Genomic DNA, 27,397 nt, shown 5'->3' on the forward strand with positions numbered 1-27,397 from the left:
ATGAGACAAAAGGTACTCATTGGCTTAGATGCCTGTTTAGAAGAAGCAATTTGTAGAAATAGATAGTGTATACACAATGCTTGTTGAAATCAGAAAGGACACAAAATGGCTGTTAGCTATTAAAGCAATACTAAAGACACAAAATGGCCGAACTAGCCACATTCCTAACAATAAGTTACAAACTGTGTAAACTACCTCATGAGAACCAGGCATGGGTATGTATAGGGTGTATTTTTTTTTTAAATAATTTTTATTGGAATTTTTGAAAAATATATATCAACAAAACAATAATAACAATAACAATAATAGTAATAAACACCCCCCGGGCACCCGTAACAACGCATATAACAAACCGCCCCACCCCTCCCAACCCCAATAAACAACAAAATAAATTAACAATAAGCAAATTAACTTAAACACTATCCCCGCTAAAACCACCCCCCCCCCCCCCCCCCCCCCCCCCCCCCCCCCCCCCCCCCCCCCCCCCCGGGTTGCTGCTGCTGCTGACCTAGTACCTTATCGTTGAGCCAGAGTGTCGAGGAAAGGCTGCCACCTCCTAAAGAACCCTTGTACCGACCCCCTCAGGGCGAATTTGATCCTCTCCAGCTGAATGAATCCCGCCATGTCATTGATCCAGGTCTCCACGCTTGGAGGTCTCGCATCTTTCCACTGCAGCAAGATCCTCCGTCGGGCTACTAGGGACGCAAAGGCCAAGACATCGGCCTCTTTCGCCTCCTGCACTCCCGGCTCCACCCCAACCCCAATATCGCGAATCCCCAGCCTGGCTTGACCCTGGATCCCACCACCCTCGACACCGTCCTCACCACCCCCTTCCAGAACTCCTCCAGTGCCGGGCATGCCCAGAACATATGGGCATGGTTCGCTGAACACCTGACGCACCTGTCTTCGCCCCCAAAGAACCTACTCATCCTAGATCCGGACATGTGGGCCCGTGCAGTACCTTGAACTGGATGAGACTAAGCCTTGCACATGAAGAGGAGGAGTTCATCCTCTCCAGGGCGTCCGCCCATGTCCCCTCCTCAATCTGCTCCCCCAGCTCCACCTCCCACTTAGCCTTCAGCTCCTCTACCGACGCCTCCCCCACCTCCTGCATTACCTGGTAGATGTCAGACACCTTCCCATCCCCGACCCACACCCCGAAAGCATCCTATCCCTTACCCCCCGCGGGGGCAGCAAAGGGAACCCCTCCACCTGTCGCCTAGCAAACGCCTTGACCGGAAGGTACCTGAACATATTCCCCGGGGGGAGCTCAAACTTCTCCTCCAGTTCACCAAGGCTCGCGAACCTCCCGTCGATAGACAGGTCTCCCAGCTTCCTAATGCCCGCCCTGTGCCACCCCAGGAACCCACCATCCATGTTCCCTGGGACAAACCGGTGATTCCCCCGCAGCGGGGCTTCCACCGAGCCCCCCACTTCCCCCCTGTGTCGCCTCCACTGCCCCCAAATTTTGAGGGTAGCTGCCACCACCGGGCTCGTAGTGTACCTCGTTGGAGGGAGCGGCAGCGGCGCCGTTACCAGTGCCTTCAGGCTCGTGCCTCCACAGGACGCCATCTACATCCGTTTCCATGCTGCCCCCTCCCCATCCATTACCCACTTACGTACCATCGAGACGTTAGCCGCCCAATAGTACCCAGAGAGGTTGGGCAGCGCCAGCCCCCCTCTATCCCTGCCCCGCTCCAAAAAGACCCTCCTTACCCTCAGAGTCCCGTGCGCCCAAACAAATCCCAGAATGCTGCTGTTCACCCTCCTAAAAAAGGCCCTCGGAACAAAAATAGGGAGGCACTGAAACAAAAACAAAAACCTCGGGAGCACCGTCATTTTAACGGACTGTACTCTACCCGCTAACGACAACGGCAGCATGTCCCACCTTTTAAATTCCTCCTCCATCTGCTCCACCAACCCAGTAAAATTGAGCTTGTACAGAGTCCCCCAGTTCCTAGCCACCTGAACCCCCAGGTACCTAAAACTCCTCACTGCCCTCTTTAGCGGGAGCCTACCAATCCCCTCCTCCTGATCTCCCAGGTGTACGACAAACAGCTAACTCTTGCCCAGGTTCAATTTATATCCCGAGAAACTCCCGAACTCAGCAAGAATCTCCATCACCTCCGGCATTCCCCCCACCGGGTCTGCTACATACAGCAGCAAGTCGTCTGCATACAGCGACACTTGGTGCTCCTCCCCTCCTCGCACCAAACCCCTCCACCTCCTCGACTCCCTGAGAGCCATGGCGAGAGGCTCAATTGCCAGCGCAAAAAGCAAGGGGGACAGAGGGCACCCCTGCCTCGTCCCACGGTGGAGCCTGAAGTACTCGGACCTCCTCCCATTTGTCGCTACACTCTCCATCGGGGCCTCGTACAGCAACCTCACCCATTTAATAAACCCCACCCCAAACCCGAACCTCTCCAACACCTCCCACAAGTACCCCCACTCAACCCTGTCAAAGGCCTTCTCCGCATCCAATGCCACCACAATCTCCGCCTCTCCCTCTGCTGCCGGCATCATTATCACATTTAGCAGCCTTCGCACGTTAGTGTTCAGCTGCCTCCCCTTCACAAAACCCGTCTGATCTTCATGTACCACCCCCGGCACCCAGTCCTCTATTCTAGTGGCCAAGATCTTCGCCAGCAACTTGGCGTCTACATTCAGCAGTGAAATCGGCCTGTATGATCCGCACTGTAAGGGGTCTTTATCACGCTTCAGGATCAGGGAGATTAGCGCCCGAGACATCGTCGGGGGCAGAACATCCCCCTCTCATGCCTCGCTGAAGGTCCTAACCAACAGGGGGCCCAGCAGGTCCGCATATTTCTTATAAAATTCAACCGGGAACCCATCCGGTCCCGGCGCCTTCCCCGACTGCATGTGGCCAATCCCACTGACCAGCTCCTCCAACTCGATTGGCGCCCCCAGTCCCTCCACCTGCTCCTCCTGCACCCTTGGAAATCGGAGCCTGTCCAAAAATCTCTCCATTCCCCCTCCCACCGCCGGTGGCTCCGACCGGTACAGTTCCCTATAGAAGTCCCTAAAGACCTCATTGACCTCTGCCCCCTGCCGCACCACATTCCCATCTCTATCCTTCACTCCACCAATCTCCCTAGCCGCGTCCCGCTTACGAAGCTGGTGTGCAAGCAACCTGCTCGCCTTCTCTCCATACTCATAGACCGCTCCCTGCACCTTCCTCCACTGTGTCTCCGCCTTTCTGGTGGTCAATAAATCAAACTTGGCCTGCAAGCTACGCCGCTCCCCCAGCAATCCCTCCTCCGGGGCCTCCGCGTACCTCCTATCCACACTCAACAGCTCCTCCACCAGTCTCTCCCTCCTCTCCCAATGGGCTCGGATGGAGATCAGCTCCCCCCTAATCACTGCCTTCAGAGCCTCCCACACCATCCCCACCTGGACCTCCCCAGTGTCATTGACCTCGAGGTACCTCTCGATACATCCCCGAACCCTTCTACACACCTCCTCATCAGTCAACATCCCCACGTCCAGACGCCAAAGCGGGCGCTGGTCCCGCACCTCCCCCATCTCCAGATCCACCCAATGCGGAGCATGGTCCGAAATCACAATAGCCGAATACTCGGCCTCCTCCACCCTCGGGACCAGTCCCCTACTCAAAACAAAGAAATCAATGCGGGAATAAACCCTGTGCACATGGGAGAAAAAAAGAGTACTCCCGAGCCCTTGGCCTCCCGAACCTCCAGGGATCCACTCCTCCCATCTGGTCCATAAAACCCCCTCAACACCTTGGCCACCGCCGGCCTCCTGCCTGTCCTTGAACTAGAACGATCCAGTAGGGGATCCAGCACCGTATTGAAGTCCCCCCCCCCCCCCCCCCCCATGTTCAAGCCCCCCCACCTCCAGGCCATGAATGCGGCCCAACATAGGCCTCATGAAACCAACATCATCCCAATTTGGGGCATACACATTAACAAACACCACCCTCTCCCCCTGCAGCTTACCGTTCACCATCACATATCTGCCGCCACTATCAGCCACAACCTCAAGACGCCTCAAACACCACCCTCTTCCCCACCAGGATCGCCACCCCCCGGTTCTTCGAGTCGAGCCCCGAGTGGAAAACCTGTCCCACCCACCCCTTCCTCAGATGGACCTGATCCGCCACCTTCAGGTGGGTATCGTGGAGCGTGGCCACGTCCGCCTACAGCCCCTTCAGATGCGAAAACACCCGGGCCCGCTTAACCGGCCCATTCAACCCCCTCACGTTCCACGTAATCAGCCGGATCAGGGGGCACCCTGCCCCCGTCGATTAGCCATAGCCCATCGACTGCTCGCCCCTGGCCAGCACCCATTCGGCCCGTTTCCCATGGCGATAGAACCTCACCCCGACCCCCCTGACCCGCACCAACCCCTCCCTGGCCAATCCAGCAGCAACCCGGCATCCATTCCCCCCCCCCCCCCCCCCTCCCGGCTAGGACCCCTCCTAGCCGCAACGCTCCCTCCATAGTACTCCCGTGAGCCAGCTGACGTTTGCTGACCCCGGCAGCTCCCGCTCTAACTCCGACCCCTCCCGATATGAGGTCCCCCCTCCTCCCCTGCATCAGCTCCTTGGCACCGCTTCAGCGCGGGAAACCCAGTCTAATAACCACGCCCCTCGCCACCAGCTCTACCCCCTCGTCCTGCAGCGCGGGAAACCAGAGAAAAGCCCACGCTTTCACACTGCCCCACCCCACCAACACAGCTCCCAAACCGCAGTCCCAACCCAACCACCAACTCCATACAAACAAAGACACAGATCAACCACAAACCCCAGTACCCCCCTTAGAACACAAAACCATAACCCACATCGTCCGAAAGCGAGAGAAAAAACAGAAACAAACAGAATAACCCGCTACAGCATAAACAATGATACAGAAATAGAAAAACTCCCACAGCCCCCAATCTCTAGTTCGAGTCCAGCTTTTCAGCCTGCACAAAGACCCACGCTTCCTCCGGGGACTCAAAGTAGTGATGCCGGTCCTTGTAGGTCACCCACAGGCGCAAAGGCGGCAACATGCCGAACTTCACCTGCTTTCCATGGAGCACCACCTTCGTCCGGTTAAACCCGGCTCTCCGCTTGGCCACCTCCGCACTCCAGTCCTGGTAGATACGCACTACCGAATTCTCCCACTTACTACTCACCTTCTTGGCCCATCGGAGAACACACTCCCGGTCACTGAACCGATGGAACCGCACCAGCACCGCCCGCGGGGGTTCATTCGCCTTAGGCCGCCTGACCAGTACTCTGTGGGCCGCCTCCAGCTCCAGGGGCAGATGGAAGGATCCTGCCCCCACCAGCGAATTCAACATCACGGCCACATAGGCCGGCAGGTCCGACCTCTCCAGCCCCTCCTCGAGGCCCAGGATCTGCAGGTTCTTCCTCTGTGACCGAAGCTCCATCTCCTCGAACCGATCTTGCCACTTTTTATGAAGCGCCTCATGTATCTCCACCTTCCCCACGAGGGCCGAAACCTCCTTCTTGCGCTCAGAGGCCTGCTGCTGCAACTCAAGTATCGCTGCACCCTGGGTTGTCTGGGTCTCTAGCAGCTTACTCGTCGTCACCTTCAGGGATTCCAACAACTCCCCTTTCAGCTCCATGAAATAGCGCAGAAGGGCCGCCTGCTGCTCCTCAGCCCACTGCCTCCACTCCTCAGCGGCTCCACCGGCCGCCATTTTGTCCACTTTCCCCCGCTTTTCCAGGGGAGCTGCAGCCGTTTTACTCCTCGCCGTATAGGGAGTATTTTAAAAGCCGCTTATAACAGCTTCGCAGAACAAGGACTGCAATGTATCATTAGTAAGCTCAAGGCCCACAGCTGCAGACAGGACATATCCTTTGTGTTAGTTTTGAATGACTTCTGTATGAAGTTAGGGGGAAGTAAGACAACACCCACTTTAACCATATATGTGATAACTGGGATGCTCAGAAAATTGATTGACTGCATGTAATGAAGTGTGACGCAAATATAGTTGATTGATTGTATGTAAATAAGAATACATCTAATTCTGCCCCTTGAATCTGTATCTTAACCCGTGTGAGCCTTAGCTCAAATGAGAAAGGCTGCTGTCAATAGGCTGCGGAGCCTCAGGCCTTTTCTCACAGAACTCTTGATATAATAAACTGCTTTTTTACTTATACTCAGGCCTTCGTGTGAATATTTTCACCTCCAACATTTGGCGTAGTCTGGCAGGAGGTTGCTGATCCGAACGCCGATCGAGCCGGTGGACAAGGCAAGTAGTCAAACCTTTGACCCCCAGAAATTAGAGTCACACGGCGAGACGGACGGATGACGAAGCAACATCCAACGAATCTGGTATCAAGACCAAGTGAGTAAAAGACTCAGTTTAAAAATTTTTCTTTTTTTGGTTTTGTTTTGTTGGTCCGCTATACCATTTTCTTCAGTGCTAATTGGCTGCTCGAGGGCCCATGCTGAGCCTGAATTAAGGGGGCAATTGAGCTCTCATGTGACGGCCAGAGTTAGTTGGGAATCCGAGATGCACAGACTGTTGAATGAATAACGGGTCGCGAAATTTATCGTGACACAGTGACAAGCCAGGACTGCCACCCTCCGGAAGTGGACGATAGGTAAAGCCTCTGAGCACAGTCGCCTAGCACACCGCATACGCGGGTGATAGAGACAACACGGTTAACACATCATGGAAAAGAGAGGCATGAGGCCGCTTTTCTGGGGTCCCCCGGGATCCATGAGTCTGGAGTACAGATAAGAGCAAAATGCTCTGGTACAAAAAACAATGATCAGAGATGGGTGGGATCCCTACGCAGCCCCTGTAGAACAAATAAACTGGTGGGGTAAAGAAAAGCGAGATACGGTAAAAAAAAATAAGGCAGGAGTCATCTTAGTTCACCAGTTAGAAGAACAAATGACAGAAATTAAGTGCACCCTCGTGCAGCGTTACGCTAATAATGTAAATGACAGATATAAAGCCTTCACACAGTTTGAAAACAGGCTATTTTAAAGGAATTGAGATCTCACTCTCCCACATTTACACCAAATCATTTAAGCATAGCAATAAAATGAGAAAAGATAGCAGCAGTACAGATTGTGCAAACTGGCAAAGAATCACAGGAAACTGCTACAATTACAGCTAAGGACTGTAGGGTAAAGAAAGGGAACTGTAAACATTACAGGAAATCTAACTCAATTAGCCCAAAAGATCATGCAGCATTCCTGGAATGTCTCAAGGAGAGGGGAAAGAAACAGGCTCCCTGGGAATGGACATTTTAAATTAACTAAAAGTTTAGACATGTCCAAAGGAAAAGAAAAAAAATCAAATAAAGTAAAAAGATCAAACCTCGTGGTCATTGAGGAATAAGGAGTGGAAGGTACAATGTCCCGGAAACGTTGTAACCCAATTAATAAAAGTGGAAGCCGGGTGGATTTCAATAAGACACACTGCGGCAGAGTAAAAAAAAGGGGCTGAAACGCTCAATCAGCTTTTGTTCAGAAATATCTGAGGATGACAAGTCCCCTCCCAAAACAAAAAATAAGGGGAGTAAAGTCAATACAAGATTAAGGTTAGAAAATTAACAATGGATACTTGTCTAGAAGAACTTCAGATTGTTTCAAATTTGCGAGATCGGTTTTCAGTTTGAGATTAAGCCTTTCAAGCCGTCCAGATAAACTCGGCAGTACTTCAATTCATTTGAATCAAAAAACAAACCCAGTAATATCTCTTTCAAACACTGGTTAAATAGCGAACATTGAAAATTGAATTCAGTTTAAAGAAGAAAGAAATTTGAGTAACATTAAAGGAAAGAATAAATAATGTTTGAGATCACGTAACAAACGCAAATGGCATCATTCCAAGTTCTCCGCCCCCTTTGGTTCTGTACAAAAATTAAACCATTTCAGCAAGTGGGTCATCTGCACAAAAAAATATACGTTTCTAAGAATAGCTAATGCCTATAAAATCAATTAGTGGAAATTGACTTAAATGAAATAACACAGATAACGTTTTCTGACTAAGGAGAATGGACGATTTTGTTCAGTATTTTAATTAAGCAATTGTGAAATTGCTGTCTCTTTGAGAATCTGTAGCCATTAGAGAGGGCTAACAGTTAACTATAATATTTGCGAGCTGTGAGAATGTGTGTGTTTGGTCTGTGAATGTTCAGATATCTCTGCTAAGATTTATCTTCTGAGAAGTAACCTTGAGTTTATAATTTGCAACTTTAGAATAGTATTTTTACCCAACGTATTTTGGTTAAAGCACTGAAGTGCTAGGTTTCCTTTGTGAATATGGTGATATTTGTGTGTCGTCTGACATTGTGATTTAAAGATCATAGTTTGAGTGCAATTAACAGATTTTTCTTTTCAAAGGTTATCATTGACATTTCCAGGGTAATTTTGATACACCAGAAATTTTAATCAGGATACAAAATCATGTATGTAAGAATAAGAAAATATTAGTTTTATGGTGTTCATTGGAAGTTAGGATAGTTGAAATACATATGACCAATCCGGTGTTGGATTAGTTCAGGGTTAAAACTTCCCTGACACAACGCAGATGTATTAATTCTGAGATTGCAGAATTAAGTGTAAAGGACAGATGGGTAAATAAAATATGTCCATGATCATGTTTCTTGTTTAAACAAAAGGGTGGTGACAAAATGACGTCTGGTAGAGAACTCTTACTCCACCCCTTTTCAAGCCAGCAGCGAATTGACCCGTGCTTGTTAATGCCTGGATTTGATATGCCTCTCTTGTGGGGATCATGAATTTGTATTCAGTTGAATTGGTTTTTGGAGCAAGCTTGGGGGTTTGCCCCTATCCACACTCTGAGCTCTGGCTTTGTAACTCTGATAAAGTAATTTTAAAAAAACAGCTGAAGATGTATTTTTTATTAGAAGTTACAAATCTTAATTTTTGAATTGTCAGATATATTCAGATTAGTTAACCCACTCTGTCCTATGCAGAATGGATCTTTTGTGTTTTACTTTACAAGTAACTGCAAGTGGAACAATATTTGCAGTAGCTTCAGGAATTTGAGATAGATGAGTTATTGTAAACTGGCTAATTAACCAGGCAAAAGCACGTCAGGGTTGGGTTCAAGCACAACAGAATTAGGTGCGTAACCACGGGAAAAATAGATATGAAAAGGTTGTAATATATGAGAACTACTAACCCCTGAATAACACACGCGTTCGGCCCACACAGGAAAAGCTTTATACGGACAACATCTAACACCTGTTGACGACCAGGACACCTTTCCTTTAAATTTTTAGGTGAAACATTCAAGAAAGGCTGGAACGACAGCAGCAGTTGTGGGGTCTCATGATGGCTCTTGAGATCTCAGAACAATTACAAGCACATAAGAGCGCAGGAACATCACTGATTTCACAACGGACACAGGATGATCGTAGTTATATGAACTATGGTGCTTTTTATAATATTATTGACGGGATGTGCATCCCAGCAGCCAGAGACTGGAACAATGATATAGCCTATTTTAATGCTTGGCTGCAGCTACATTCGGGGAAAGACATCGGATGCGTATACAAGTTGTGTCTGTACTACTCGCGCGTTCCGGTATTGTTTATAATATGAAATAAATATGTATGGTGTTTTAAGTAAGATTGTTATAAAGCAAGCTGCAAATGACGCAGGTGTCACTATATTTTGAGGGCATGACAACCTACACAGGGTTAGAAGAGGCATAATCAATGATGCAGTGACATGACTTAACACATAAACTTCTATGGTAAAGTCATTAGACATACAAAGGTTAAATGCAAAGGTGGCACAACTCACAGGAATGAGGAAGAGAATATTAGAGAAATCAGAGAAAGGTCCAGCCGGCTTTGGAAAAGAGGGCCTGGATATACAGTGAATAGGACAACAGTGTTTGGTAGACACACTAAGACATTCAACATTAATTAACAACTCATCGACCAAGAAACGGAGATAGCCGGGAGGCTCTAACAGGGGCAGCTAAGCCATAACCTTGATCTGGACGCAGTGGAGGCCGGAAGGGATGTCCTGTTCCCCCGAGGGTCCAGGAGAGTTAGCCATAGGGCAGCCAGTGCTACCTGGCATGGGGTGGCAGCAGCTGTGAGACCCAGCAGTGTGACCAGGAGGAATGCCCTCTAGTGGGGGGAAGAACATCAATGACCTACACCAGGCAGCACAAGTGAGTAGGCACCATAGCATGCCACCCCCCTCCCCAACAAAGTGTCTAGCCTTCAACCCCCCCCCCCAACCCTTCCTCCACTTCCTCTCCCTTCAACATCCCCCAACCACTCCTTCACAGTTCTCCTCCTCCTCTCCCCACCACCTCCAACCACCACTGTCAACCAGGCGTATGGCTAATGATGCCCTCTCTGTGCTCCTCAGGAAAGTGTTGTTATTGCCTTACTGACTGACCCATCCCTTCCACTGACCACATGTCCAGTCTCCTATAGGTCCTCCCAACGATGGTGCTGGCCCATCCCAGGCGGCACCCTCTCCAGCTTCCCAAGGGACCGCCTCGGAGGAGAGCTCCGAGGATGCCACTGTAATAGTCACGGCATAGCTGCCATCCCCGCCCTCTACAAGATACGCGCACCTCGGTGGGAAATGTTAGTGGTCAGGCTTCTGAGGCACAATCTGGTGAGTACCACACTGCTGCTGATGTACATCAGGTGGAGGCAAGAACCCCCAGGCGAGACAGCAGTCAGAGGGCTGCTGGATCGCAGGACCCAGCTGGGCCCCAGCCTGGTGCTGAGCCTTTGGGACAGGGTTACCTGGAGCCGATGGAGACTTTAGGGAGTGCCCGGGACATTCATAGGGAGATGTCAGTGACACTCCAGCAGGTCCATAGTTGTTTGGAGGAGTCCCAGAGGCACTGGCCACAGGAGATATAGCCGACAATGTGTGGCACCAAGGCCAACACTGCTAGGTTGGCCACCACAGTGGAGAGCCTGGTGTACGACATCGATACCATTAGTGAAGGCGTCCAAGGCGTTGCGCAGTTGGTGATGGCCACGGCTGAGGGTCTCGACAGAATGTCCACCTCGCTGGGTATGTGACCCAGTACCAGACTGACATTGATGAGGTTCTGCGGGATGTGTCCCGCTCTCAGGTGGATATGGTCGAGGCACTGTGGAGCTTGTCCCAGCCACAGGTGCGCATTGCCAAGGCACTGCAGAGCATGTCCCAGTCACTGAGGAGCATCGCCAAGGGTGTCAACACGATGGTACAGACCACAGGGAACCGCCAGGGCTGGCTTAGCCAGATCGTGCAGGGGCAGCCAGGGCTCAAACCAGCTGCCCCTCCGTCCCAAGGTGAACCCCAGGCCCTATGGGCACCAAGCAGGAAGAGGGGGCACCGAGTGCCAACCTGGACCCATCCCATGGAGTGGCGATGGTGGCCACCAGTTCCCTCAGGATCATCCCTCTGATGATGCCGTGTCTCGCAGCCAGCACACGGGACAGGGCGGCACCGCTGTGCATGTGCCGCTGACAAGTGAGCCGGGGCACTCGATACTCCTGGGTGGACCCCCCGCCAGGAGTATCGAAGGCCACGGGACGAGGTAAGCAGCTGGCTGCATCCACCTCTAATGTGCATCCTGGGGACACACCTAGATGTAGTGGTAGAGCTAGGAAGGCCAAGAACATCGAGGATCACTGAGACACCGGGGGAGGGGGAACACCATAGGGAGGGTGGGGTCTTGTCAGACACAATAAACACTTCTGTGCACTGTGCCTCTGTCACTTTATTCTGCAATGCGGGCTGACCTCTGAACCCTTGGCCCATCTCTCCAGGCATCTTCCCCTCCCCGTGGCACCCACGCACCCCCCAGCCATGGACATATCCCCAGAGCTGCGTCCCATCCCCTGGGTATATGCATGTTTGCTGTGTGTGTGTGGTGTTGCCTCCCGCAGCGTTCAAGCAGTGTCCAGGCATCAGGGCGTGATTGGAATGCGAGGCAATGACTCCCACAAATACATGTCCACCCCCTCTCCCCCCTACAGGAAGCCACTTGGGTTGTGTGAAGTGATCACTTAACCGCGACTGCCAATTCCCTATTAGCAATAGCCTTCAGCCATGTGGCCAGAGGTCTCGGCATTCGGTGAGGATTATGGGTGGTCGGTGCGGCAGACGTACAGGAACAAGGATTGCATCCGCGTTGGGTAAACACGATCCAAGGGTTGGCATGGTGGAGCCATGAGATTTTGCCACCCTCCAGCGCCCCACCCCCACCCTCCCATGGTGGCTCATCCCTGCAGAGGATCCCCCCCACCCCCAGTTGAGGGTCCCCCACCGCCAAGCCCAGCAGCCCCAGGCTCTTTGTCTGTGGTCAAAGATGGCTACTCCCCTCCTCTGCTCCCCACAGAAACCCTTACGCCAGGTTCATGTTTTTCAAAAGGAGTACTAATCGGCACCAGCATGACCATTTACTGAGTAGGCCGCTGAATGACAGGAAGCTGTTGGATGAGGGGTGGCTCTCGTTAGTTGTATGGTCATGGGGCTTAAGTTGTGATAATTGATTTTTCTCCACGCTACAACGAGATCCTGATTTCGCCTATGAAAGCGGGCAGGTTGCATCGCAAGCTGTTTGGCGCCTGGCGTGGTTCTCGTTTATGGCCTCTCCCACTATTCACCATCCTCGTTTTGCTTGAGTGAGAGCGTAACAAGGCCAGAGAATCGCACCCTTAGTCATTTTGGGGAGAATTCCGTCTACTGTCGAAGGAAGGAGTGTAGCATCGATTTATGAGAATGATATCAGTCAGAACTTCAGATTAAGCTATGAGGAATAATTAAACAAACTAGGATTGTACTTCCTGGAATTTAGAGATTTGATCAAAGTTCTCAAGATGTTATGGGGAACAGTTAGGGTTGGCTGGGAGAACTATGAGTAAATTATTACTGCGATGGCCGGGAATTGAACCAGGGCCAACTGCTTGGAAGGCAGCTATGCTCACCACTATACCACCATCGCTCACTCGTTGGCTGGGAGAAATGCTGCTGGTTGGGAACTAGGGTTATAGTCTAACATAATTAGAACCAGACCTTTCAGAATTGAAATTAGGAAACAATTCTTCATGCAAGGAGTGATATAAGTCTGGAAATTCTTTTTGCAAACAACAATCGATGCTAGATCAATTGCTAAATTCAAAACAAAGGTTGAGATTATTAACCAATGATCTTAGTTATATGGGGCAAAGATGGGTATATAGTGGAGTTATGTCGTGGTTAGTCAGGTTATCATTGAATAGCAGAACAAGCTCAGGGGCTACAAGGCCTACTCCTGTTCCTAATTTTTTAAATATAGATTGTCTAAGGATTTGTTCTGTGTTTACACAGAAGTCTAGGTTTGTAATAGGTCTCTTACATTAGCTCCATAGTTTGAAACATTTCTGATATTTTATTTCACTTCAGATAATGCCTTCTCCCATCCAGGCTATACTATAATTCTGTACACTGGGGAGACCAAAGGCAGACTGGATGAATGCTTTGCAGAAGACCTCCATTCAGTCCACAACTGTGACCCCAAGTTACCAATCACCTTTCTTTATAATTCTCTACTCTCATCTATCTGTCCTCAGCCTCCTGCAATATTTCAATCAAGCACAAGGAACAGCACCTCATCTTTCTATTGGGCACTTTTGCGCCCTTGGGACTGAACACCAGCCCTTGGGACTGAACACCAAGTTCAACAACTTCAGCTTGCATTCTCTGTCCACAGTTTACTTCCTTTTCCTTTGTTTAATTTTCATAGAATCCTAGAATTTACAGTGCAGAAGGAAGCCATCCAGCCATCGAGTCTGCACCGGCCCTTGGAAAGAGCACGCAGCTTAAGCCCCTGCCTCCACCCTATCTCCATAACTCAGTAACCCCACCTAACCTTATGGACACTAAGGGGCAATTTAGCATGGCCAATACTGCACATTTTTGGACTGTGGGAGGGAACCGGAGCACCCGGAGGAAACCCACGTAGACATGAGGAGAAAATGTAAACTCCACACACAGTTTACCAGAGGCTGGAATTGCACCCAGGTCCCTGGAGCTGTGAGGCAGCAGTGCTTACCACTATGCCACTATCCTGTTTCTTGTGTACAGGCCATATCTGGGCAATTTTCCACATTGCCGGGTAGATGCCAGTGTTGTAGCTGTACTAGAACAGTTGGTTAGGGGTACAGCAAGCTCTGCAGCACAAGTCTTCAGGACTATTGCTGGAATATTGTCAGGGCCTATGGCCTTTGCAGTATCCAATGCCTTCAGCCATTTCTTGATATCACGTGGAATTAATCAAATTGGCTAAAGACTGGCATCTGTAATGCTGGGGAATTCTGGAGAAGACAGAGAAAAATCATCCACTCAGCACTTGTGCCTGAAGACTTTTGCGAATGCTTCAGCTTTATCTTTTGCACAGATATGCTGGGCTCCTCCAACATCGAGGATGGGGATATTTGTGGAGCCTTCTCCTCCAATGAGTTGTTTAATTGCCCCACACCATTCATGCCTGGATATGGCAGGACTACCGAGTTTAAATCTGATCCGTTGGTTGTGGAATTGCTTAGCACTGTCTATTGCTTGCTGCTTATGCTGTTTGGCATTTATGTAGTCCTGTGTTGTAGTTTCACCAGGTTGTCGCCACATTTTTAGGTATGCCTGGTGCTGCTCCTGGCATGCCCTCCTGCTCTCTTCATTGAACCAGGGTTGATCCCCTGGCTTGATGATAATGGTAGAGTGGGGGATATACCAGGCCACGAGATTACAGGTAATAATAATAATCATTATTAGTGTCACAAGCAGGCTTACATTAACACTGCAATGAAGTTACTGTGAAAATCCCCTGGTCGCCACAGTCCAGCGCCTATTCGGGTACACTGAGGGAGAATTCAGAATGTCCAATTCACCTAACAAGCACGTCTTTCGGGACTTGTGGGAGGAAACTGGAGCACCCGGAGGAAACCCACGCAGAACGTGCAGACTCCACACAGGCAGTGACCCAAGCGGGAATCGAACCCGGGTCCCTGGCGCTTTGAAGCAACAATGCTAACCACTGTGTTGTTGTTGTGCTAAAGTACCATTCTGCTGCTGATAGCCCACAGTACCTCATGGATGCCCAGTCTTGAGTTGTTAGATTTGTTCAAAGTCTATCCCATTACCAATCCAGGCTTTACCGTACTGGCTACGGTTATTCATGAAGGCCCGCCCTCTCAACCTTGCCCCTCGCCAGAGGTGTGGTAATCCTCAGGTTAAATCGCTACCAGTCAGCTCTCCCCCTCAAAGGGGAAATCAGCCTACGGTCACCTGAGACTATGGCGACTCTCCTTTACTGGCTTTACAGAGCTGTAACATTTCTCAAAAAAAAAATTCAGAATACATGTCAATTTAACATCTAGTTTGAATGCATCATTTAACCTAATTTTCCAAGTTCTAAATTACCTTTGCAACAAGTTAACCAAGGATACAGTTGTTCGTAAATATACTGCTGGTCAGAAACAACTTTTCACTTTGCCTGCACTTGTTTACTGTGCTTTTTGTCGAATAAAATGTAGAAATAAATATCAAAAGTTGCATCAGTATCTTAGCTAGATCCTTTACTATTTCCAAGCTCTATTGGTTCATGGTCCAGTTTGACAATTTAATGATTTGCATCGCAGCTTACTCATCCCTAATGGCATCATCCACCAAACCCTCTGCTCTTTTAATACTGAATCCTCATTCCTGTGCCACCATTAATACCCTGTTCTTGAACCATTCTACTCATGCTCAGATTCCATCCAATTTACACCCTTCCTGCTTTCAAAAACCTTCTCAAGACTCTCCTCATCAGCCTACATTTGATTCAAATTCTAGCCTCTCAATTTTCATCATTCCCCCTGTTTTTGCATCCACTGTATCTTTTTATATTGCATCGAGTCTTAAGACAGCTTCCTCATCATATACTTGTTCTTAATACAATATTACTAAATTACATTGTTTTGGGAATTGTTCACAAACAGTTACTTACATGTACTGCAACCAATAAATATAAAGTAAGTAAAGTCGCCATAGTCCCAGATGATCATAGGCTGCTTTCCCCTTCGAGGGGGAGAACTGATTGGTGGTAATTTAACCTGAGGACCACACCTCAGGTGAGGGGCAAGGTTAAGAAGGTGGGCTTTCATGAATAACCTCAGACTGTACAGGGATTGAACCCACGCTGTTCGCCTCGCTCTGCATCACAAAACAGATGTCCAGCCAACTGAGCTAAATCGCTCCCAACCAATAAATGATCACATAATTTAACCACTGCTGTGGGGTTCATAGCACAGTAGGGTATAGACAATACTTTCAGCCCAGCCAGAGTACAAATGTCAGAATTAAATGCGTTTACACATTCAGCCTTAGTTACATTAGAAATGTTCAATGCCACCTTCCTAAAAGAGCAATATGATAAGTATTAAAAACGGCGCTGCCAATTTGCCTTAAATTGTTTATAAAAATGTTATGTAGTGGCTCTTCAGGCATCATCAAGAGAGTTCAGGCGAATTAGGAACTAAATGTATTTATTGATAAAGATAAAGGGTTTGCAGTAGCTCCAAGCTGCTCCAGCCCTTACATGCTTACTACATAGCTTCCAGATGTACTCTGCCTCGGAGAGGACTCCACCTCTGGGGTGATCATCTGCTCTCATTCCCCATTGGTCCCTTAGCCAGGTGACCCTCTTCTGTTGTGCTGTCTTACAGAGTCAGATACCACAATCACTTCAGGAAATTAGAATGTCTCACCTTTGATTTACTCTGAGATTATTCTGCTTCAGGAGCGCCAGGAAATCATTAATTATCCAACCAATCACCTTTGTCGGATTGACCTGGGTTTGTTCGATAACAGTTTCAAAAAATTTCACAAGTCCATCTTCATTCTGTGTAACAAAAGTCAAAAAACTAGAAGGCTTCACGAAATATTATTCCTTTTTTATTTTTTCCTTCAGAATTCTTCCCTAACCTTTCTGCATCAAAGATCACAAGTAAAACACATGCAGAAAACCTAGTCAAGAAAATATTGGCAGTTGGCTCTATTATTGCGAGGTACTCCAACTAGGTTCAATGCCAGGATGTTTGTCTTGGCCAGTTATACGCTTTCTTTCCATTCCAGCCAAAATCATCCAATTCACCACCGACCAAGAATTAAGTCTGTAGGATTAATTTCTAGTAACTGAAACACTCAGAAGCTTCTGATTTGTGTTTTTTAAGACACAACTTTCATAATTGGCAACAATATCAGATTCACTTAAAAATCTTAAAGCTAAAAGTTTTTGATAGTATTGTAAAAAAAATGCAGAAGCTCAAATTGATGGAAACGCAATTTTATTGAATGCAACAAACGGACAGATTTCCAGACTCTGGAGAAAATAGCACATCAATTCAACACTATTACATTGCAATACTACTTTAATGGGATCTTTACATCCAGTAAATATTTGTACTGAAACCGTGAAGCTTTATACCATCCTCACTTCCTTGGGGAGGTGGTGTCATAGTGGTATCATCACTGGACAAGTAATCCAGAGACCCATGTTAATTCTCTGGGGAAACGGGTTCAAATCACCCATGGCAGAGGGTGAAATTTGAGTTCAATAAAAATCTGGAATTATAAGTCTAATGATGACCATGAAACAATTGTCGATTGTCATAAAAGCCCATCTGTAGGGAAGGAAATCTGCCCACTCTGGCCTACATGTGACTCCAGACCTACAGCAATGTGGTTGACTCTTAAATGCCAAATGAAATGGCCTCAGATCAAGGGCAATTAGGGATGGGCAATAAATGCTGGCCCATCTGGAAAAAAAAACAGAACAATGGATAAAAATCTAATTGTAACTTTTAAGTGTAAGGTAATTAGAAGATATTCTATCAAAATATTTATATTTTCCTTTTGATATCAGCCTGGTCTATCATTTCCTCTCGTCTATTTATAACTGATATTTATAATGGAGTACTGGCCAGTACATAAAATGGCTTTCTCCAATATGTTTACAAATTCTGACAAAAGTTATTGCAGAGAACGACAGGTATGGTAGTGTTTCTACTGTTAATATCAGTACATGGTCTCAATTTTGAGGAGCAATAGAAGTGTTAAACATTCTGTAAATATATCAAAAGGAATTATTTCTTCACAGCTTTACTATCAAGCTGTTCACTTGCAATCACAGATGTTTCTAATGCTAATACAGTATAGTACAGACTTTCACTGGCAGAAAATAAAAGCTCATGGTGTAGAGGGCAACATTTTAGCGTGGATGTAAGATTGGCTAGCTTACAGGAAACAGCGAGTTGGTATAAATGTGTAATTTTCTGGTTGGCAAGATTTAACCAATGGTGTGCCACAGGCATCATACACAATTTATATAAATTACTTGGATAAAGTGATCAAAGGGTTGATTGCTAAATTTGCCGATGATACAAAGGTAGGTAGGAAAGAAAGTTGTGAAGAGGACATAAAGAGGCTACTAAGGTATGTAGATAGGTTAAGTGAGTGGACAAAGATTTGACAAATGGAGTATGACATGGAAAATGTGAAATTGTCCATTTTGGCAAGAAAAATTAAAAAAAGCACATTATCTAAACGTAGATAGATTGCAGAGCTCAGATGCACAGGGATCTGGGTGCCTTTGTGCTTGAATTGCACAAGGTTAGTATGCACGTACAGCAAGTAATTAGGAAAGCTAATAGAATATTGTCGTTTATTAATGATAATAATCTTTATTAGTGTCACAAGTAGGCTTACAGTAACACTGCAGTGAAGTTGCCATGAAAATCCCCTAGTCGCCACACTATGGCACCTGTTCGGGTACACTGCAGGAGAATTCAGAATGTCCAATTCACCTAATAAGCACATCTTTCGGGACTTGTGGGACGAACCAGAGCACCCAGAGGAACCCCACGCAGACACAGAGGGAATGTACAGACTCCGCACAGTCAGTGACCCAAGCCGGGAATCGAACCCGGGACCCTGGCGCTGTGAAGAAACAGTGCTAACCACTGTGCTATTAAGAGGAATGGAATCCAAAAATAGGTTCAGTTACACAGAGCACTGCTGAGACCACATCTGGAGTACTGTCTACAGTAATGGTCACATTATTTAAGGAATGATGTTAAATGCATTATAAGCAGTTCAGAGAAGGTTTATTAGACTAATACCTGGAATTGGTGGGTTGTCTTATGAGGAAAGTGCCAGGACCACAGCTTTTTTGCTATACATAAATGACCTGGACCTTGCAATATGAAATAAAATAAAGGATGATACAATTTGCCTGCAACAGGACATGGATAAGAGTAGCAGAATAGACAGAAAGATAGCAAATGGAATTTAATAGAGAAATGTAAGAAGATGCATTATGGCAGAAGAAGGAAGGAGAGGCATATAGTCTTAATGGCACAATTCTAAAGTGTGTGCAGAAATAATAGAACCTGGGAGAGTATGTGTGCATTGATCTTTAAAGGTGGCAGGATGTATTGATCCACATAAAGGATATACTGAGAGTGATTAACAAAGCATATGGGAGCTTGGGTTTCAATAATAGAGGCATTGGGTACAAAAGCAGCAAAGTTACGCTGAACCTTTATAAAGCTCTGGGTAGTCTCCAACTAGAGTATTCCATCTAGTGCTGGTTGCCACATTTTAAGGAAGAATGTGAAGGTCCTTGAGAAAATGAAGAGATTTATTTGAATGATTATAGAGATGGGGAATTTTAATTACAATGTTATATCGGAAACACTGGGAGTGTTCTCTTGAGAACAGGAAACTGAGGGGAGATGTCATAGAGGTGTACAGGATTATGAAAATCTTCCTATTAGCTGATGATACAAGGGCCTTGGGGGGGGGGGCACAGATTTAAGAATATGGGCAAGAGATGCCGGGGGAATGTGAAGACGATGTTTTTACACAGCTAGTGGTAATGTCCTGAAACTCACTGACCACGAGGGTGATAGAAGTGGAAACAATCAAGGATTTTAAAAGGAAACTAGATGGGCACTTGAAATAAATCTGCAGGGCAATGGGGATCAGGTAGGACTGACTGGATGGCTCCATTGGGAGCCAGCATAGACTTGATGCGCCAAATGGTCTCCTTTTGTGTTATAAATCCATCTGATACCAGTTTTCCCCAACAATCTCCTGGCCAGCCTCCCACCTTGCAATTTTTGTGAACGTAACCTCTATCAAATTTCTGTTGCCAATTTCTTAACTTGCTTCAAGCCCTGTACAACCAATATCATTGCGTCCACTGAAATACATTGGTTCCGTTTCTGACAATACCACGATTTCACAATTCTCATTGTTTTCAAATCTCTCCCAAGACCTCACCCTCCTTAAATCTGTAACCTACTTCAAGCCTCAAGCCCTCAAAGATCTCAAGAGGTCCTCCAATTCTGTCCTCTTGTGCACCCTCGATACTTATTGCTCACTACTGAAGGATAGAACATAGAACATTACAGCGCAGTACAGGCCCCTCTGTACAGGCCCTTGCGCCGACCTGTGAAACCCCTCTAAAGCTCATCTACACTATTCCCTTATCGTCCATATGCCTATCCAATGACCATTTGAATGCGTTTAGTGTTGGCGAGTCCACTACTGTTGTAGGCATGGCATTCCACGCCCTTACTACTCTCTGAGTAAAGAACCTACCTCTGACATCTGTCCTATATCTATCTCCCCTCAATTTAAAGCTATGTCCCCTCGTGCTAGACATCACCAACCGAGGAAAAAGGCTCTCACTGTCCATCCTATCTAATCCTCTGATCATCTTGTATGCCTCAATTAAGTCACCTCTTAACCTTCTTCTCTCTAACGAAAACAGCCTAAAGTCCCTTAGCCTTTCCTCTTAAGATCTTCCCTCCATACCAGGCAACATCCTGGTAAATCTCCTCTGCACCCTTTCCAATGCTTCCACATCCTTCCTATAATGTGGCGACCAGAACTGCACGCAATACTCCAAATGTGGCCGCACCAGAGTTTTGTACAACTGCAACATGACCTCGTGGCTCCGAAACTCAATTCCTCTACCAATAAAAGCTAACACACCATACGCCTTCTTAACAACACTCTCAACCTGGGCGGCAACTTTCAGGGATCTATGGACATGGACACCGAGATCTCTCTGCTCATCCACACTACCAAGAATCTTACCATTAGCCCAGTACGCTGTCTACCTGTTATTCCTTCCAAAATGAATCACCTCACACTTTTCTGCATTAAACTCCATTTGCCACCTGTCAGCCCAGCTCTGCAACTTATCTATGTCCCTCTGTAACTTGTAACATCCTTCTGCACTGTCCACAACTCCACTGACTTTAGTGTCATCTGCAAATTTACTCACCCATCCTTCTACGCCCTCATCCAGGTCATTTATAAAAATGACAAACAGCAGCGGCCCCAAATCATATCCTTGCTGTACACCTCTAGTAACTGGACACCAGTCTGAACATTTCCCATCAACCACCACCCATTGTCTTCTTCCAGCTAGCCAATTTCTGATCCAAACTGCAAAATCACCCTGAATCCCATGCCTCCATATTTTCTGCAATAGCCTACCGTGGGGAACCTTATCAAAAGCTTTACTGAAATTCATATACACCACATCAACTGCTTTACCCTCATCCACCTGTTTGGTCACCTTTTCAAAGAACTCAATAAAGTTTGTGAGGCACGACCTACCCTTCACAAAACCAAGTTGACTATCTCTAATCAAATTATTCCTTTCCAGATGATTATACATCCTATTAACTGTCCAGACCTGAAGTTCTGCAATTCTTTCTTTAAACCTCTCCACTGCAATATTCTCTTTTAAGGTGCTCCTTAAAACCTACTCTCATTAAAACCTGTATAATACATCCTTATGTGGTATGTTGTCAAATGTTAAATAATGGTGCAGTGAAGCACCTTAGGACATTTTACTACATTAAAGGTGCTAGTTAATGCTCGTTGTTGTTTTTAAGATTCACAGTTTAAAAATGCTTTTCGTAGGATACTATAATTTGCCTGAAATTCTCTGACAAAAGATAACAAGTATTTACATGTACACTGGATAAGGAGAGAATACCACTCAGCTGTGGTTTCCCTGGTAGTTGAGGAGTATGCCAATGCTCATTCAAACTGATAACTTAAATCTGAACAATCTAAAAGCATGAATTGTTATTGTTCTGAATCAATAGGAATGACAAATTATTTAATGGGTTGATAGGTAAATCAAAAGCACAACTTCTCACATTTTGACTGATGAAAACAAATGTTGAGCAAACAAACTGCTTACTTCTTATTCTCAGATATAAAGAACTTATGCATAAAACAGAACAGGTTGCATCTGCAAAATGAAGGCTGCCTTGTTTTTGCTTAACAGGGTAAATATTTGGCTGAAAATGTTCCATTAGTCATTAATAACCTAGCCAGTGAATATTATTTTAAAAAGCATTTACTTGGTATTTATTGAGTTTAGAATTTCAATTAAGCTACATTCCAAAAGTAAACCAAATCTTGTTGATGTCCTAGTCAATGTCAGGTGATCAAGGTACCAGTGGAATTTGGAGATAATAGTAATTTGAAGGTTTGACAAACAAGAGATGGAATTGATCGTGTGTCTGCCAACTGATATAACAATTAATCTGAAATGAAAGCAATAACTGAACAAACTTCATTGTGCAGAATTATTCATGCTTCATATGATACATGCAACTGTAGAAGTAATCATACTTTGAAACTCAACATTAAACTCAGGTACTCACCACTAATGTGAAGCTGTGTTCAGCAAGAATACCGTATTTTTCCACTAGTCTTTTTCTCTTATCATTAGGTAGCTCAGGCAGCAGCTCACGAATGTGGTCAATATTCACCAATTGTTGAGGATTCATATTAGAAGGGATGGTTTCATTGTCATAAATAACCAGTGGAGGCAAATTTGGTTCTGGCATAAACCTTAAACATTTGAAAGACGTTAGCAAGTTTAAAACAGTAGATTAATTTGAAAGTTTCCTAATTTCAAATAAAACTTTCAAGGGAGGCTTACAAGATCATAGTCAGTTTTCACTACCATGTTTGTCAACACATATTATCAATTATTAAATGTATATTTATCTATACTTGCTGTTGTACTTAGTCAATTCTTTACTGCTCCAAATATGAGTGCAACTTTTTTTTAAAGTTAGAAATGTTATAGCATCTAAACAAAATATGTTGGATGATGCAGACAGATGTGCTGGATGGCAAGTTCAATATTTCTAACTTCAAAGCTGACTGCAAATAATTATATATTTAATTCTATTTTATGAATGAAATGTACATGAATGGGAAGCAACATTGCCTCAGTACTTGATTATGTGCCCTATACTCCCTGCTGATCCACATCCTAATTGTCATGTGTCAAGAGTATTCCAAGAATGCACATAAGACGCAAATTAATCCCTCCATCACCAGTTCTTTTGGTTTCTAGCTTTCTCTTTTCTGCAATATCAGATTCTTCAGAAATTGCTATGAAATTTCTCCATCTCAATGACTTACTTTAGTAGCTAGTATAATAAAACTTAGCTAATAACTTACAATATTTTTCCAATATTACAATCCGAGTAGGCTAATATCAGCTCTGAGGCAGTCAATATTCAAACGGTTCCCCTTCCCAACTAAAAGAAACATGAGAATAGAAGAAAATCCTGAAGATGAAAATTTAAAATTTTAAGTTGATTTGATCATTTTTGGCTTAGAACTGGTGTTATTATTTATCATAAGATAAGAAATTTGATTTAAAAAAGAGCTGGAATACATCAAATCCATTTCAATAATAGGCTATACTATTTGAAATATATTAGCAATTCCCTCTTTTTCATGTCTGTAAAATATCATATGGTTGGCCGAAAAAAACCATTCTCACTAAAATACATGTGAATTCTAAAATATGCAAATATCAACTCATTTTGAACTAATTTGTGAGGATAGCAGGGGGGAATGTTTTTTTTAGATTACCATCACGTGCTCATAATGATCAAGAAAGACTGGCAGTGAGCTCAGTATTAATTACCTACATTCTCTATAATTCATTCTAATTACCTGTAGTCTTGCTTCCCTTCTTTGTCTCTCATTGATATGGTCTGCCTGAAAATGATTAAAATAACATACTTCCATAAAATTGTCTTAGGCAAAAGTGTATATTTATTTCTAGAATCTATTGCATTCATGTATACAGAGTAATGGCCCATCTCTTAATTCTCCAAAACAAAGGCACATAGCCCTTTGGTGTACTCATTTCCTAAAATAAATCCATTTGATGGGACACAAGAGCTTTCTGGTTCTACAAACATTAGATATGATGGAATTTGCCACTCTGGATGCAGTCGTCTTTTCCCAATGGCTTAGTGGCTAACTGCACTGTATGGTGTGATGCTGAACCAGAAAGCTCTCAGGCTTCATCATTAGTCTGTGCAGAGCTAGCAGATGGCCCCAATTTCACTGGACTAATGTGGCAATAGGTTGAAGGACAAGCAAAATGCAGCTCTGGGGCGAAATTCTCCGACCCCCAGCAGGGTCAGACTGGTAAACGACAAAAGAGGTCAAACGAGCATTAGAGACCATCTATCGAGGGATGAAACGGTTCCTCGATGGACTGCACATGCCAGTCGTGGGAAGCGTTAGGCGGGGAGAACTGGAAGCAACAATAGGTCTGGGAGAGATCATGGAGAGCATCAGCAGCTCCATGCAGGTGGGAAGGGTTCCCGGCGAACCTCTATAAACAATTCGCACCAGCCCTGACCTCACATCTAACGGATATGTTCGCAGACTCGCTAGTGAGGGGCACTCTGCGCGCCTCCCTCCAGAAGTGATCATATCCTTGGACGCACAAAAGGTCTTCGACAGAGACAAGTGGAAGTACCTCATCCAAAGAGGAGGCAGAGCACACAGAGTTTCACTCTATACAGATGACATACTCCTCCACGTCTCGGACTCACAGAATGGCCTGAAAGCATTCATGCAGCTCCTGGAAGAGCTGCCCAATGGTAGATTTGGGGGTGCTTGGGTTCTTACCCTCCACACAAACGGCATGGTAATTTTGTTTATGCTATGGAAGAAGGCCTTGGGGAAGAAGATCGGTATGGATTTGAACAGGAAGAGGAGCCTCAGCAGTACGTTCATTTTGATCGTCTGCACTCTCCCCCGCTAGGGAGCCTTCTCAGGCCACAAACTCAACCTGGGCAAGAGCGAAGCTTTCCTGGTGAAACGGAAAGGGGGAGGGACAGAGCTGGAGGGACTCCGATTTCAACTCGCCCAAAACAAATTCCGTTACCTGGGGATCCAGATAGCCCATGACTGGACACGGATTCACAAATGGAATCTGACCAGTATGGCAGAGGAAGTTAAAAAGAACCTACAGAGATGGAATGCACTCCCGCTCTCCCTAGCGGGGAGAGTGCAGACGATCAAAATGAACCTACTGCCGAGATTAGGGACTTCTACATAGCAGACAGACTAGTGACCCTGAGTAAACTGATGGAAAACCTGGAACTACTGACAAGACAGGAGCTCAAAATTCCTTCATATCAAAGACTTTCTCCGCAAAGAGACGGCACGATACCCCAGGGTCCCGAGAGACACACTATCAGAGGAACTGATAAACATGAACAGCAAGGGGGAGGGGAGAAACTGTGGGAAGGAACATCTATGGATGGTTACTGAATAGGGCAAGACTTCCACTGGACAAAGCCAGACAAAAATGGGAGGACGAACTGGGGATGGATGTGGGTTGGGGACTCTGGAGCGAAGCACTGAGCAGGGCCAACTCCACCTTCTCCTGCGCAAGGCTTAGCCTCATGCGGTTTAAAGTGGTGCACAGAGCACACCTAACCAGAACCCGAATGAATAGGTTCTTCCTGGAAGTGGAGGACAAATGCAAATGATGCCAGGGAGTCCCGGTCAACCGCGCGCACATGTTCTGGGCTTGTCCCAGACTTGTCAGGTTCTGGACAGCCTTCTTCGAGGCGATGTCCAAGGTTGTGGGGGTGAGGGTGGAGCTGTGCCTGAGAGTGGCAGTCTTCGGGGTATTGGAACAGCCAAAGCTACATATGGGGAAGGGGACCAATGCCCTCGTTTTTGGTTCCTTAATTGCCCGTCAGAGAATCCTGCTCGGCTGCCGATCGTCAGCACCACCCACAGCTGCAGGCTGGCTAGCAGACCTGGCGGAATTTCTCCACTTGAAGAAGATTAAGTACACCGTCTGAGGGTTGGACGAGGGCTCCCACAAAGTGTGGGGCCATTCGTCGGCCTGTTCCAAGAGGCCAACAGCAACTAGGGAAAAGGGGTAGATGGGGGAGCGCAGACAAGAACGCACACGAGGAGATACAAAGGAGGAAGGAGATGAGGAGGGAACCCAAGGGAGCCACAGAGAGAAACATAGGGGGAAATGGTGGAGCAGGAAGATTCCCCCCCCCCCCTCCGAGGAGCCCAGTAGGACACCCAGCGTGGAAGAGGGGGCTACTAACAAGGGGACAGGGAGAATGTAAGTTAAGGAATATGTATGTTAATAAGAAATTGTTAGGATTGGCTATGCTAAATTGCCTGTAGTGTAAGGTTAATGGGGGGATTGTTGGGTTACGGGTATACGGGTTACATGGGTTTAAAGTAGGGTGATCATTGCTCGGCACAACATCGAGGGCCGAAGGGCCTGTTCTGTGCTGTACTGTTCTATGTCTATGTAAATACCAGGTACACCATTCGTTATAAGTATCATTCTGTAAAATTGTAAAACGCCAATAAAAACTTTTTTTTTTTTAAAAGGTGAAGCATATATTGTTCCTTGTCGTGGATGAGATAGGTTAAGACTCTTGTTTGGATATCAGTTCCTGATAGCCCTTCCCTCCTTCCTTCATCTTCAAGCCCTTCTCTCCTTTCTTCATCTTCAAGCAAGTGTTTTCCTCTTATGTTGCCTCTGCTTCATTGTCCTTTCATGCTACAGGCCAAAGTGGATTAAGAGGAGGTGGTGGGGTAGTCATATCGTCACTGGACTAGTAATCCAGAAACCTAGGGTAATGCTTTTGTGATCAGAGTTCAAACCCCACCACAGCAGATGGTGAAATTTGAATTAAATGGATTTAAAAGCCTAACGATGACCATGAAACCATCATCAATTGTTTTAAAAACCTATCTGTTCGTTAATGTCCTTTTGGGAAGGGAATCTGCCATCCTCACCCAGTCTGGCCTACATGTGACTCCAGACCCACAGCAATGTGATTGACTCTTTCCTGCTCTTGGAAATGGCCTAGCAAGCCGCTCAGCCCAAGGGCAATCAGGGATGGGCAATACATGCTGGCACATCCAGTGGCATCCCATGAAGTTTTAAAAAATCATGACTGGAAGCAAGTGATCAGAGTGAAATGCTTGAAGTCTACAAAGACCTTCACCGCATGCCACACCAC

The 27,397-nt window shown here is 46.2% G+C and overlaps 1 protein-coding gene and 1 non-coding gene across 4 annotated transcripts in view; both read right to left on the reverse strand.

Moving 5' to 3' along the window:
- gatb (glutamyl-tRNA(Gln) amidotransferase, subunit B) overlaps positions 1-27,397 on the reverse strand; it is a 254,894-nt gene that overhangs the window by 27,026 nt on the left and 200,471 nt on the right. For all 3 annotated transcript variants that reach the window (XM_038791991.1, XM_038791993.1, XM_038791994.1), the window contains 3 exons: positions 24,042-24,086; positions 22,727-22,916; positions 16,736-16,869 (listed from right to left, as the gene is read on the reverse strand). In XM_038791991.1, coding sequence (XP_038647919.1) covers positions 16,736-16,869; positions 22,727-22,916; positions 24,042-24,086 — 369 coding nt within the window. The remainder of the gene's footprint in view (positions 1-16,735; positions 16,870-22,726; positions 22,917-24,041; positions 24,087-27,397) is intronic.
- On the reverse strand, positions 12,883-12,954 carry trnag-ucc. The gene has a single exon. It is a non-coding gene; the product is annotated as a tRNA-Gly (tRNA).

This window comes from Scyliorhinus canicula, chromosome 3, assembly GCF_902713615.1.
Source record: "Scyliorhinus canicula chromosome 3, sScyCan1.1, whole genome shotgun sequence".
NCBI lineage: Eukaryota > Metazoa > Chordata > Chondrichthyes > Carcharhiniformes > Scyliorhinidae > Scyliorhinus > Scyliorhinus canicula.